The 14668-nt window shown below is 32.6% G+C and overlaps 1 protein-coding gene across 1 annotated transcript; it reads left to right on the top strand.

Annotated features, from left to right (window-relative positions):
- The first annotated feature begins 6712 nt into the window (after positions 1–6712).
- On the top strand, positions 6713–12254 carry LOC113514310 (uncharacterized). The gene is made up of 3 exons (XM_026898361.3): positions 6713–6838; positions 9137–9367; positions 11256–12254. Exons 2-3 carry the CDS (start codon positions 9188–9190, stop codon positions 11499–11501), a joined length of 426 nt encoding a protein of 141 aa, XP_026754162.1. The 5' UTR covers positions 6713–6838; positions 9137–9187; the 3' UTR covers positions 11502–12254.
- The last annotated feature ends 2414 nt before the right edge of the window (positions 12255–14668 follow it).

The raw sequence follows: 14668 nt of genomic DNA, 5'->3' as shown, positions 1-14668 counted from the left end.
GAATTTTTACTCAAAAACTCACGGACAACAAGAGAGGTGTGGGCAGGGGCATTGTCGTGGTGAAGAATCCAACGCCCCTCTCGCGCCAATTCTGGACGAACTCGTGCCACACGAGCTTTGAGGCGTCTGAGCACATCGACGTAGAATTTTCCATCAACTGTCTGGCCTGGAGGGACGAATTCTTGATGGACAATCTCCCGAACATCGAAAAAAACAATCAACATTGTCTCGGCCCTCTCTGAATCTTTTTAGCCACTTGTGGACGGTTGGTTCCTTCACAGCATCATCCTCATAAACTGTTCTGAGATCGGCAAAAATTTCACGGCCATTCTTGCCGAGTTTCGAGAGAAACTTGATTACGACGCGCTGCTCTTCAACGGAAGCGGGCTCCATGCCGACGGGGTTTCGTTAAGAGGTAACTTCACAGATGGCGTGACAAGCCAGTTCGCACCGGACGGCGGTCAGACCAGAACTGAAGCATTGTTAGGGACATAAGGAAGGGGTCCTGCGCTTACCTGGCCTCCCCACTCCTCTTTCTCGCATTCCAGAACACTTTTATACGAACTTTCCGGACAGACCTCGTAATGTAGAAAAATTTTGTTACATAATTTTTATCAATTCAATCATCTTAATATAAAGGTTTTGTTATTGGATACGCAATCCTAAAAAAAAGGTTAATGTTCATAACTGGATAAAACATTTTGCTGTAACTTTGACATATCAAAGTACTGCCAAATATTTGAGGGTAAATTTCGAGAATACATGATCGCTGATGGAATCTTTTAAGGATATGTTTTGATGTAACGCGATACAATCACTGTTTATTTGTATATTTTTGGATTTAATTCGACTATGTTTCACAAAGACTGTTTTAGATCGAGTCTGTGTAAATTGAGTACATATTGTAAATATGAGAAAAATACTTTAAGGTAACTGCACAAGCTACTTGTTAAAATAATATTTAAATATTAATTGGCCAACGATAATCACATCTAACGAATGTTTATAAAGATAATAAACAATGTAGATATTTATAGTTATTTATAGAGAACGAGACAGCTGAACTAATCTAAGAGAAATACCAAAAGAAAATATATGGGAATATGTTGATGTCTTAAATATATCTGGTCCACAATATTTAAACAGTTACTGTTTGTATCATGTCGACGACTTTCCTACAAAGGCTAGTATATTTTATGTTAAGATTTTACTATTGAAAACTAGATGCATCTCTAGCAGGTTGTTTTGGAAATTTAGATATCCATACAAACTCAACTATGTTAACCTGATGTAAAACTTTGGACAACTCAATAGCCACTCGGGACATAAAATATCTTTGTGTGATGGACTCTGTGAGATTATGTTTATACATCATAACCTTTGTTTACAGAACTTTTTTTATCAGGTCTACCAGTAAAACTGAACATTGGAAACAAAGAAAGAATTCGTAAAACTTGGCAGCGATAAGCACAATGCTAGTATGGAAGTCTTAAAATTTCTTTAATGTTTCTTTGACAACAATGTTCTAATTTATTGGTAGAATACTTCTTTAAAAATGCTAACAATTCCTATTTTACTACTGTATTTCTTTAGAATAAACATATTTATTGATTATAAATAATACTTTTTTTAATGCAACAGGGAAAACAAGTTGACAGCATATTTTATATATGGTAGAACAAGAGTTATGTCTTATTTGTATTTCTCTTCTGACGAGTGTTAAAATTGTGCCTTGAATTGTAAACTGTATAGAAAGAAATGTTTATTATCATAGTCCAGTAATGTTTGGTAGAAAAAAGGTTTTTAAACCATTTATTTCATTCTAGTAACTAAACATTAAATTAAAAAAAAATATGATATATCTTCACGACAAGTTCCTTCCGAGGTACAGTAGTATATATATAATATGTTATATGGTTATTAAATTAAAAATAAAATTTAAAAATTTTAGTTAGAAAACAAATTAGCGCTGCTAAAGAGTTAAGCGCTGTTTTAATTATCTTGGTATAATAATTGAGACATAACTAATAATGCAGAAAATAAATCATGCAGTGCAAAGTGTATGTATCCAAGAAAAATATGATTAAAATTACCTACCACCTTATACGTGTGCATACTTCGACAATGCAAAATATATATTTTTGTGTGAATAGTTTATGTATATATACACACATACATAATAGCGGTAATGTATGTATATATATATATATATATATATTACTGTTTTCTCCCATAGGGCTTAGAGATTCAATATTTTAGTTTCGTGTATTCAATATTAATGTGATAAAAACAATATCATACAATTCATTCGTTCGCCATACTAAAATTGGATTTAAATCATATACCAGCTATGAAGGTTCAAAATTCTGTATGATCGGTTCGAACAATAAGTGCGATAGTTCATAACTAGGTCTGCTATTAGAGTAGTTTCCTTCGACACAAGATTGGTTTTGTTATTTCTTCCAAACCCTAATCGTAGATATGATGTTTATAGGTGAATGTCAAAATGAAGCCTTCTATTGGTTCCAAAACTAAACTATATTAATGTATACTTGATATAAAAATATGTTTAAAATCTTTATTCCATTAGCTAAGTTTTTTAGTTACTAATTTTTGCGTTTATATATGTTATCACATATGTATTTTATATGGCTATTATAAGTAAATTTATTCAGTTTGATTTACATGTCATATTATTTACTATGCAAATTGCAATATTTGTATATATGGCCAATATTTGGATAAAAAAATTCACCAAGCATAATAAGTTCTTGAGTTAACAAAGCGATTTATTTATTTTACTTATTGTGAATAGATAATTTTTGTACAGATGTAGAGAATTGATGCCCAAGTGGATCATGGGACATTTTTGTGTCTGTATGAATTGATTTGTAATAAAGCGTTGTTTATATACAAGTCCTATTTAAATTATATTTTACTTATATCTTGCCATTATGAAACAAGGGTTTTGTTGAAATATTTAAGTAGCATATTATTTAAATAGAAATTCTCATGTTACACTGACATAAATTCCATATTTAAAAAAAAACATGTATTATAAAAGTTAATGCCATCTGCCAATGAAATTTATTTAATTCCTTCACATTTAGCAGCTGTTATATTAAGATATTGTATTATTTGTAAAATTTGTAATTATGTTGAGTTATGACGATTTTGTAAATACTCGAAATCACTTGAGCGTGGACATGATATTTGATTCTTTGAAATAAAATTAATCTTGGCTATGAATAAATATTTGAGACTAGACAATGCTATATTATTCAGCTATAATTTTTTAGGAGACATTATTGTGTAAATGAAAAAAATTCCAAGTGGGTGGGGTTTATATGAGATGAACGTCTAGTAAGTCTAAAGTTAAGAATATTGACATGTGTTTTTCACACAGTGGTTTCAAATTTTGACTGTTTCGAAATCTATTTTAATCGCAGAGTAGTTATTAGTTCATTCAGAATTATTTTCGTTTGGTAAAATTGGTATTTTAAACATCTTTGTGAAATCATTGAAAATGCCCAAATATTATTTGGATACTGATATTTTTTTGCGTAGCTAATTATTAATAGAGTACAATGACTATGTTCAAGTGTTGACGAGTTTATAGTTTTTGCTAGTCTTTTGAAATCTAGCTAGATATCATATGACCATTGCTACGCGTTTGTACAAAACTATGGTATTTTGTGTCTATCGCATACTTTGAAGTTAATATATTTTTTATCGAGTCTCATCTTTGGTTTTTTATTCAGTTCCCACCCTTGCATTCTTGACTTTATTTAGCTTGATTTATTGTTTCAAATCTATTTTGGTCCGATCATTTTTTTTATTATTAGTAGGTAAGCGATTTTTAGAAATTACTACGAGCAAACTTTATCGTATAAAACATTGCATTATACAATCTTGTACCAAAAAAACTAGTAGTATTAAACATGGCAGTATCAAATTGTAGTAGAAAAGGTATGAATCTAAACTATAATAAATAAAAAGTATACCTACTTGTCTACCGTACAGAGTTTGGGTTTAAATGGTTAGTAAAACAATGAATTTACAGAGGACAGAGGCACATAATTCTCTGGAATGGCAACGCATGAAGGGTATCATAGGCGTCACAGTAGGTATATTCTGTGATAGTGGTGACGTGGTGACTATAGGTGACGGTTACCACTTTTTATCAGGTCAGCTCTTGGCTTTGTTGCCATTTTAAGTTCCAAAAAACTACAACACAGCGCACCGATCATGACAGCTCTCATAAGAGGTAGGCAGATATAACCGAGTAAATTGACTAAGTACTAAAGGCCTGAATCGGTTCTTTATCAGTCTATTACTATGATAAATTACATAAATATCAATAGATTCTTACAAATCGACCGTAGTTATCTAACAAAAACAAGCTAAGTAATCACAGAATACTATTACTTGGATAAAAATAGGTTTTCATATAAAATTGTAGATACGCGTTTTACTTACATATTATCAAAGCTACTTTCAATACAACCCTAAATACAAAATTGGCCGCACAATGATATCGAAGAAATAATAGAACTTGTAGGTTCTCTTAAGTTGTTCATTTGCTGATATAATAACAAGTATTTCGGTTCTTTTCCATCCTCAACGAAATAACTTCTGATTTTTGGAGTAAAATATATTAAAATAACACAGGCTCTTTCCTCTTCCGATACAATATGGAATTTAAAAAATCGAGTCTACAGAATTTTAAAAGACCGGTACCGCACTAGCAGTCTTCTTTGTATTACAATCATTTATGGGTGAAGGTAATCGTAATTCCCTTCAGGTGGAGCGTCAGCTTGGATGCCTGCCTACCGATAAAAAAGACAAGTACAGCAAAAATTTTTTTAAATATATTTTTTTTCAAAGGATGTTCTTTACACTCTGAGAGCTACGATACTGAATTGTTTAATGTGTATGGTAAGAATAGAATAATAACTCCGCCTGCGCTAACAGTATCATAATATGATGGCGGGGCACTAGTGAGAGATGATAGGTGCGGATGAAAGCAGGTCAGTTTTTTTTTTCAATGGATGATAATGGAATGGTAACCCCGCCTGCACTAACGGTATACGCTGGCGGAGAACCAGTGAGGGGTGATAAATGAGGATGAAAGGGCAGATCAGATAGCCTATCGTAGTGAATGCTCCAAGTGTATTCAGTACGATAGTTTCCAGGGGGGCTACGTGAAGGTCGACCTGATATATATATATATATATATATATATATATATATATATATATAAGCTATTGCTAGCAATGATACTGATAGTCTGCGTTACTAACAATCCCTTAAGCAGCTCAGTTTTTTTTTTATGGATGTAAATGGTCTGGGAACCCCGCCTGCTCTTACGGGATACGCTGGCGGAGCACCAGTGAAGGGTGATAGATGAGAATGAAAACAGACTAGTTAGCCCATCATGATGAATTCATCAAAAATTAACCATGATAGTTTCCAGGGGGATCGCGAGGAGGTCGACCTGGCTGGGTATATTGCTAACAATGGGATTCTTAGTCTCACAACTAACAATCCCTTTCCCCCCAAGCAGGTCAGTTAGCGCATTATAACCAATTCCATAATGTTTCTAAGAGGAGCCTTGTAGAAATGGACGTAATGGGGGGGAAAGGGATTGTTGGTAATGGAGACTGAGAATATCCAAATGGATGATAATGGAATATACCCAACCGCGCTATCGGTTTCTCGCGGTTCTCTCTGAAGAATGATCATGTTTAATTCCTGATGAATTCATCATGATGAATTCAACAAGTATTGTTCACGATGGTTTCCAGGGGAACCACGTGGAGGTCGACCTAATAGGGCATATTGCTAGCAATGGGGCTGTCAAACTCCATTGCTAATAAACCATTTTCACCTATAAAAAAAAAATAGTGTATATTAGGGGGGAAAGGGATTGTTAGCAATGGAGTTTGATAGTTCCATTGCTATTTGAAATTTAAATTCGTCACGATGGGTCAACTGACTGGCTTCATCCTCACCTATCATTCTTCACTGGTGCCCCGCCAGCGTATCCCGATAGCGCAGGCAGGGTTACCATTCCATTATCACCCATAAAAAAAATTGGGTATATTGATAGCAATGGGACTGTTAAATCTTATTAGTAATAATCCATTTCCTCCAACGATCCTGAATTGGTAGGTAGGTAAGGAAAATAGATAAAGATGTAATGTTTTTCGGGTTTTTAACATTTTTTTATACATGGAACTCTAAAGGGAGAGAGGGAGACTTTGTACGAAAGTTGTTTGCTTGGGCACCTCAGCCCCATTCGTGTTTCTACCGTGAAGCAGTTGTGTTTAGCATAGCTGTGTTTTGGTTAGCAGGATAGGATATGGCAGTGAATTTACAGAGTACAGAGAAAACACCTGAGTCCTCAGGAATGGCAATGTATGGGGGGTATCATGGGCGAAACAGTATACTCTGTTATGTTTATGGTACTGCTCATGTCTATAGGCAACGGTTACCATTTTCTATTAAGTGGGCCGTCAGCTTGTTTACCATTCTAAGTTGCATAAAAAAAGGTACGTGAAACTAAAATAATAAGTACCCATATAATATAGCAAAACTAAAATTAACAATCATTAAGTTGATAACACTAATTCATTATCATAAAAGGTATCGATGATAATAATAATATCGGTTGGTTATCTTATCAAACAAGATGAAATTATGGTAAATATTAAGACTTCATACACAATGCAGTCTGTGTTTAGTCGTGGCATATTGCGACCGTCTTATCATTGAGCAAAAACACTGCATTTTTAAACAACGTTATCAATTTGGAAGCAATTCAGTTGTTTCTTTGGTAAGCAGTGCTTTATTAGTTCTTTTAATTAGTTTTCAAGTGGATTGCTTGATGAGGATGTGGATAAAATTAGTGTTTTCTTTTTATCTATTCAAGTATGGTAGTGAGTATTGAGTTGACCTTTAAGATAGTTTGAAAATTTTGTTTACCTAGTTAAAATACTATTATTAATGTCGACTTAATGATCGCTTTGTTAGTGATGAGAACGTTAATCGTCATTGTTAATAATGTACTCTGTCAGGTCGACCTCTACGATGTCCCCTTCAAAAATCATCGTGATTATCTTCTAGTGAATTCATAGATAAGTTAATTTTAAGTTAAATAATAAGTATTAAGTTCAATAATAAGTTAACTGACCTAACTTCATCCTCTTCTAATACCACACATTGGTACCGTGCTAACGTATGCCAATAGCGTGGGCGGAATTACTTTTCCATTTTCATCCCATTAAATAATGTATCCATTTCGTTTGATGTGTTTCAACAATATCAAATATTAATGTGTATCCGATAGGTATGTTAGTATATATTCTTATTTAATCTAAGTAACATCAAATAAGTAGAACTATGTCATTGTAGGTACTTAACTCAAATACCTCTCCCTAAGATAAAGTTATGCCATGTGGTTTCGACATAGAATGGATCACCCCTTCCTTTTCCGTGAGTGTCGTAGGAGGCAACTAAGGGCATTTAATGGTCGAGGGATGGATAGCAGCGTTCCTTTTAAAATATCACCAAAGCCTAACTGTGGTTGCTAATCTGCCTGCATAGCGAGGTAACTATTGGCAAAACCTCTTCATATGGAAGAGGCCTATGTACAGCGGAGAGTGACTGCTTAGAATAATACTGATCACATTATTATTATTATTAATGGAGTATTCTGGTTTTTCTCTCTGGAGCCCTGAATTCTAGCCGATTGTGTTTCTGTCGGGGTTAGTTTGCCTGAATGCCTATGATTTTTTTGTTTGTGAATTGGTGTTTTAAAAAACTTATACTGTACGTGGAGGACATAATTTCTTTGTTTTAATAATACGTCGCAGATTGTGTATCGCATGAGCAGGCTTTTGATTTTGCAATAGCCGTGGTAATGAATCTAGGGAGTCATTGTCGTTAGATATCGTACTTCCACTATCGTTACCAGCATCATATTGTCCAACAAAAGTTCGTGACTCAAAGCGTACACAGTTTTGTTGTAAACTGGTGGTGATTTTCAAATTAAAGTAACATTGTGTTAGTAAAAAAATGCAAATTGTGTGGGATTAAGAAATCGTGTCATTTTTCTAGATCTGTCGAGTTCTTTACACTTTACGTCTAAGGCACAAGATAAAAAAGTAGAGTAGGCATATTTCAGACTGTATTCGATTGGGCTATACCTACTACTATAGGCATGTCTTTTTATTGTAAAAAGAAGTGCTTTCGGTTTAACTCCCACCTTTTAAAATATATCTATTTCCATTTTAGACAAATTAGAACTTCTCTTCTCATATAACCAGAATTTCAGGCCATATATACCGAGAGTCAAAGCGTTAAATTCTATAACTCTTTCGAAAAAGTCGGGTATGTTTTCAAAGATCAGGAAATACGAGTGATTACAATTTACATATTTGCCAGTAGGCTGTTTAAATTTTGCTGCTCTTACCGACCTCTATATTTCGTTACCCTAGTTTACAATCGTATTAATTACAATTTTTTTTGTCAATAAATTTGTTACTTTAGGATTATAAAAAAAATTTGGTCCCACCTTTGCTGCCCCTGCATTTGATGCCCTAAGCCCCAGCCTATTCAGTCTGCTGGTATATCCGTCGCATTTGTCTGTATTTATTTGGTAGTTTTCTACAAATTTTATACATAGACATGTATTTTGCATAAATAACGTTTTCTTTTGAGTTATACTAGTGTAGTATACTGTGTTCGTTTCCCCAGTTGCCTCTTGCGACATCCTAGGGAAGAAGAGCAGTGGTTACATGCATCTGTTGTTATCTTACTCTATAACCACATCAAGTTAGAACTATAAATTCAATTATTTAGAATTCAGTAAGAACAATATGAAGTGAGAGAACGAGAGTGTTCGACTAGCATAGTTGTAATATATATAAAGAGAATACCTAGAAGAATATCTTTATTACTTTTAACAAAATTAGCCTATGGTACAATATAGCTATGACACCACACTAGGCAAAGCTTGTCTCGTGGAAGTCAAAGCAAGTAATTTTACGGTTATGGTGCGGTGAACAGGGATATATATATATATATATAGTTTAATGACTAAGAAGGTTAATTAAAAATAATTTGTTTCCAGAATTAACATGTAAAAGTAGCAATATTTTTTTACTGCGTGCAATTTTTTAAGATGGCAAGGTTTTTGAAATCTCTATTTTCAAACAACGATAAAAAAAGCGACTTACATGATGCGCCTTCAGAGGATATACCACCCCAGGACATGAAGAGGAAATACTCTATGTCGAGGTCTGGAAGGTTGAAGCAATCTAACAAGAAAAGACACTCTTTGTCATTGGAGCTTTATGGAGAGGTATGACGTCATCATCTTAATAATATAATAAAATTGTAATTGGACTATATCTGTATATGGAATATATATAAAAAAAAAAATTGATGGAAGGTATTTTAATAGGAGCAACAGAAGCCAAAACAGTAATTTTGTCTGTCCGAATGTTTGGTTCTGGCATTGCACAGAAAGTACTCTATCAAATTAAATGCTTTTACTGTTGTATTGCTGAAGATCTAACTTAAAAACTGGTATACGTTTTATTTTGATACGCTATCTAAAAAAGGACTATTACGTTGGTTTTCCTACTTTTGAAACCTGCATGTACGAAATAGCGGGTAAAAAGGTATTAAGCATATATAATACTGTATATTTGGTTATGGAACCTAAAAATAATCGCTGACGGCATATAAACACAAAGTTTATATGTTTTCATGTATTTTAATTATATATGTTACGGACCAAGTGATTGGACATCATACCTAAAGATAAAAGAATAATCATGAAACTTATTACGTCATTGCAAGTGCTAAAATAGTAAAACTACTTTTATTATTGATTATATACTATTTAATCTAATTAATTACCAAATGATTAGGTATATCTGAAACTTACGCCAGTACTTGTTCCGTATGAAATGAATGAATTGAATTTATATCCATTATATGTTATTGTTTAAAATATATGTCATTATTTGTAATTGAAATTTATTTTAAAAATTTTAAAAACTATATAGATAAATGAGAAGCATTTTTCATTTACATAATTTTACTTGTTATTACTAATGGGAAGTTTATATTTATTTATATGTATTTTTTGGTGACAAAAGGTACTCACGGAGTCCTCTGACTGTCAGCTTCTCTTTTATGCTCTTTTAGAGTTTGTCAACTGTAATTTTATATCATTGTTTAACTGTTTTTCCTTATCTAATCTACAGAAATAATAAAGTCAGATTAGAATGTGTGTGAAGAGTATACCTACTTAATATAAAAACAATGTCTGCAAAATGACAAATCTGTGCGGTAACGAAATAAAAAAGAATACATAATAATTGATAGCTCCAATTCATTATTTTGGTAAGGTTAGGGGACAAAAATTAAAATTATGGGACACTGTTACCCCACTTAGGTTCTCATTCAATTTTTAAATATATGCCGGTCACGTGGTTGAAGTCGCGAATAAAAGCTGTAAAGGTCTCTTTAACAATTTATGTAAGAAATCTTAAACAGCTGGGAGGAGAAGGGATTGTTATTAATAGGGATTAGCAATCCCGTTACTAGCAATATGCCTTATACGGTCGACTTCTTCGCGGTTTCCCCTGGAATCCATCGTGATTAATTCTAGAGTATTCGTCACTAATTGACATGTCTTTTCATCTTCATCTTTCTCTGGTGCCCTCTCAGCGTATACCGTAAGCGCAGGCGGGGTTACTATTGCATTATATATAGTGTACAGTGTAGGATAGTGTACAAAGTACCTAAATAATAATTTTACTCGATTATAGTATAATTTTAGAGGCGGTAGGATTATGTTCAAAGGATTATTGCTATTTGTTACAAACCCAATACGGGAGGGGGGAAAGGGATTGTTAGTAATGGAGACTGAGAATCCCATTGCTAGCAATATACCCAAACAGGTCGACCTCCTCGCGGTTCTCCCTGGAAACTATCATGGTTAATTCCTGATGAATTCATCATGATGGGCTAACTGGCCTGTTTTCATTCTCATCTATCACCCTTCAATGGTGCTCCGCCAGCGTATCCCGTTAGCGCAGGCGGGGTTACCATACCATTTTCACCCATCAAAAAAAAATCCAATACGGGAGTAGTAGTTTGGAAATCTGTGTATAGGAGCAGTGGAATGGTTAGGGGTTGTTATGAATGAATGAATAAAGCAACATTCTTACTTTCAGAATTATCAGCAGGCAGATAAGCCGAAATCAATGGAATATCATGTGAACAACCCACCTATTTTCGAGGTAAAAACGCATCAAAGGAAAAAAAGTTCAGATAGCAAAACTTCACAAGATTCTAATAGGTCCTTGAGTGTAAGACAAAGAACTTTGGAACGTGGTAGCGAAGAAAAGAATCAAAGGACCAGTACGGACATATTTCTTCAAGAAATTGATAATGCATTTGATGTAATAGGTAAATCATAGCACCGTATTGTAGCAACAAACTGATTTATTGGTGAGTTTCTCAGACAAGTCTCATTAATAAGGATGTATCTTTTTAAATCATAAGTGATTATTATTTATATATTGTAATTATGTACTTATTCATGATTATCTATTCTTGTATAAGGTATGCAAACCCGCGGTATTTTCTTTCCAGTTGGAAATTTGCGGTAAATTCACAATTACAACAGGATTCCACTGTAATTTCTGCACAACATTTAAACCACACTAAGCGTTCGATTTTTCGAATTTCAAACTAAATTTATTAATGTTTTTAGCTGTTATTCTATTAAAAGTAATTTTCATTATCTTATAATTTAAAATTTTGACTTCTAGAAACTATTTTTTATTATTGTTTTTGAATTAATCTTTAACTAGCTTTTTCATGATATTGTACACGTGAATTCAGAAGTAGGGATAACAATTAAGTAGACCACTTTTAGATAGCGTACGAGTATAAAATATACGTTAGATTTTAAGTTAGACCTTCAAGAACAAAACTTTAAAAATTACATCTAATTTGGTATAGTAGTTTTTACGTCATGCGCTCACAAACATCGTCTGGATAAACATAAAACTTATAGAAAAACTATATATGAATATATACCTTTTTTTATGCGCTAGTACGTAAGGAATTAAAATATATTTATATATGATAATAAAAATTCTTATATTGTAGAATATTTATTATTTAACTAAATTAAATTTTTCTCGGAATATCAAAAACAAACAAATAAGCTATTATACACATAAAACACTATGTTTATGAACTTAAATCAACAGAAATCAGCATATTAATAATGTATTGCTTTTCACACTTTCCAGCTATATCCCTCATCTTGTATATATGTAAATATATTGGCATAAGGACGTAGCTATTATTTATCTATGACGATTTTATTCAAGGATGGAAGGGTGGCAAGAAAAATTGTTAACATGTTACAAAAAGATAAAAAAAAAAACTGCGGAAGTTTGTGAACTGAATTAATTCGCGCAATTTTTTAATGATTTTAATAATGATACGTAACGTTTTAAAAAATAATAACTCTTGGATTCGGGAGCATTTTAATAGGGCGCTCGCATTTCACTTGGGATTAAGGCAAGGACGTTTGTCTTTTAATCGATTTTTCTCAGTAAAAGTTACTTAATTATCCAATAAAAAATTAAATTTATTCAATGCTAAATTCTTAGATAAAGAATAACATACTTATAACTTTATTTATATTTGTGTTTTAAAAATTAGGTATCTCACTGTGAATGCAAAAATATAATTATTGAAAATGCGATTCGTAAAGGGTATTACTATGCGGGTTTTCGATTGAATTTGTGTAAAATTATTAGCATAGATAATATATCATAAAAGATCGCATCGATCAGATATACGCAGTAATAAAGGACAAGAGATACCCGATCACGAGTACGACGTATCATTGTTCATGATGATAATGTTAAATTATATTTGTGGATTGGATATTTATATGATTATTAATTAGCTTAACGCTTGATTACAATCCATCCGTAGATCCCCTAATCTCAAATAATCTTAATAATATAATAAAATTGTAATTGGACAATATCTGTATTATATAAGATATTTAAGAAAAAATCATAAGTATAAGGAGAGGTCTTAATAAGAACAATAAAACAATTTTAATAAACGGAGTCTTTGTACAAAAATCGTTTGATTGGGCACCTCTGTTCCATTCGTGTTTCTACCGTGAAGCAGTTGTGCTTGGTTTGAAGGGTGAGATATGGCAGTGAATTTACAGGTTACAGAAGAATAACACCTGAGTCCTCAGGAATGGCGACGCATGGGGGGTATCATGAGCGAAACAGTATACTCTGTTACGTCCATGATACTGCTCATATCTATAGGCGACGGTTACCACTTTCTATCATATGTTTGTCGTCTACCGTCTATGTGTTTACCGTCAGCTTGTTTGTCATTCTAAGTTGCATAAAAAAATAAACGTCAAAACAACTTTTTTTTTATTTCTATCTATCTGTATGTTTGTTTCGGCATCATGCAAAAACTATTGCACCAAAATGAATGTAATTTTTACAGTTGTGTTTGTGAAGGTCTAAATTAAAATTTAATATATTTTTTGTTTTGATACGCTATCTAGACGTGTTGATCTACTTTCATATTTCACGCGTACGGAGTTGTGTGCAATAGCTAGTAAGTAATAAGATATTTTCTTAATAATTCAGGTCTTCTAAAATAAAAACATCCAAAATTATATATATCACTCTCAGTGTGCCACAACGTTTAGAATGTAGTAATATTAATGCAAATTGGTTAATTTTAATAAGTTACTATTCGTAAGATTAATTAATTAATGTTAAATTTAATTAACTCATAACGTCTTCGGAATTGGTATGTATTCATAAGATGAGTTATGGAAATGAATGATGCAAGAAATGTGAATTAGGATAGAGGCATTTGGCATTGCTTTTTTTTTTCTACCTTTCAAGGAGTTTCGCATGAAATTAGATTTAATTATATTGCAGCTATAAAAAATATTAAATATTAACAAGTTCATGCGTTGGGTTGGTTAGAGATCTCTTTTAGAGATAAGCCCACTTTTGCTAACAAGATCTATAACTATTTCGCACAATATATTTTTTACAAGTGCAATAAAGATATACACAAATACAGGGTTGATATCAATAGCGGTATGTAAAACTAAGAATATATCCATGCTAAAATAAAAAATAAAATGTACTAGGAAAGAAATTTCATGAATCAACAATTTAAAAACGACAAAAAGTTTGAATCTTCAACAGCTGTAGGTACGCGCCGTGATACTCGTGTAACAACTAACTGAAAGTTTTTAATTTTTAGACTTCCGCAATTGCATGTTTTATAAGATATGGGAATTAACGTGATTATTTAGGTAAACTATGAATTATCATTGTTAATATATTTGACCAAACAATACTGACTGTGTCTTTATTCGACAAATAACGACATGGTCAGTGTTGTATGCAATGAGTTAAAGAAAAAAACTTCTGCCTAGGAACATCATTATATCAGTCTCCTCGTGACGTCGGCCACACCGGCCGAAATATCGAAATAATTCAGGTAAATAACATAGTTTACTTAAATGATCGCGTTACTTGTGTTAGTATGGGAAGATCAAATTTTT

Source organism: Galleria mellonella, unplaced genomic scaffold (assembly GCF_026898425.1).
Source record: "Galleria mellonella isolate WM207_F2 unplaced genomic scaffold, CSIRO_AGI_GalMel_v1 utg35, whole genome shotgun sequence".
Lineage (NCBI taxonomy): Eukaryota > Metazoa > Arthropoda > Insecta > Lepidoptera > Pyralidae > Galleria > Galleria mellonella.
This window is presented reverse-complemented; position numbering and strand designations above follow the sequence as displayed.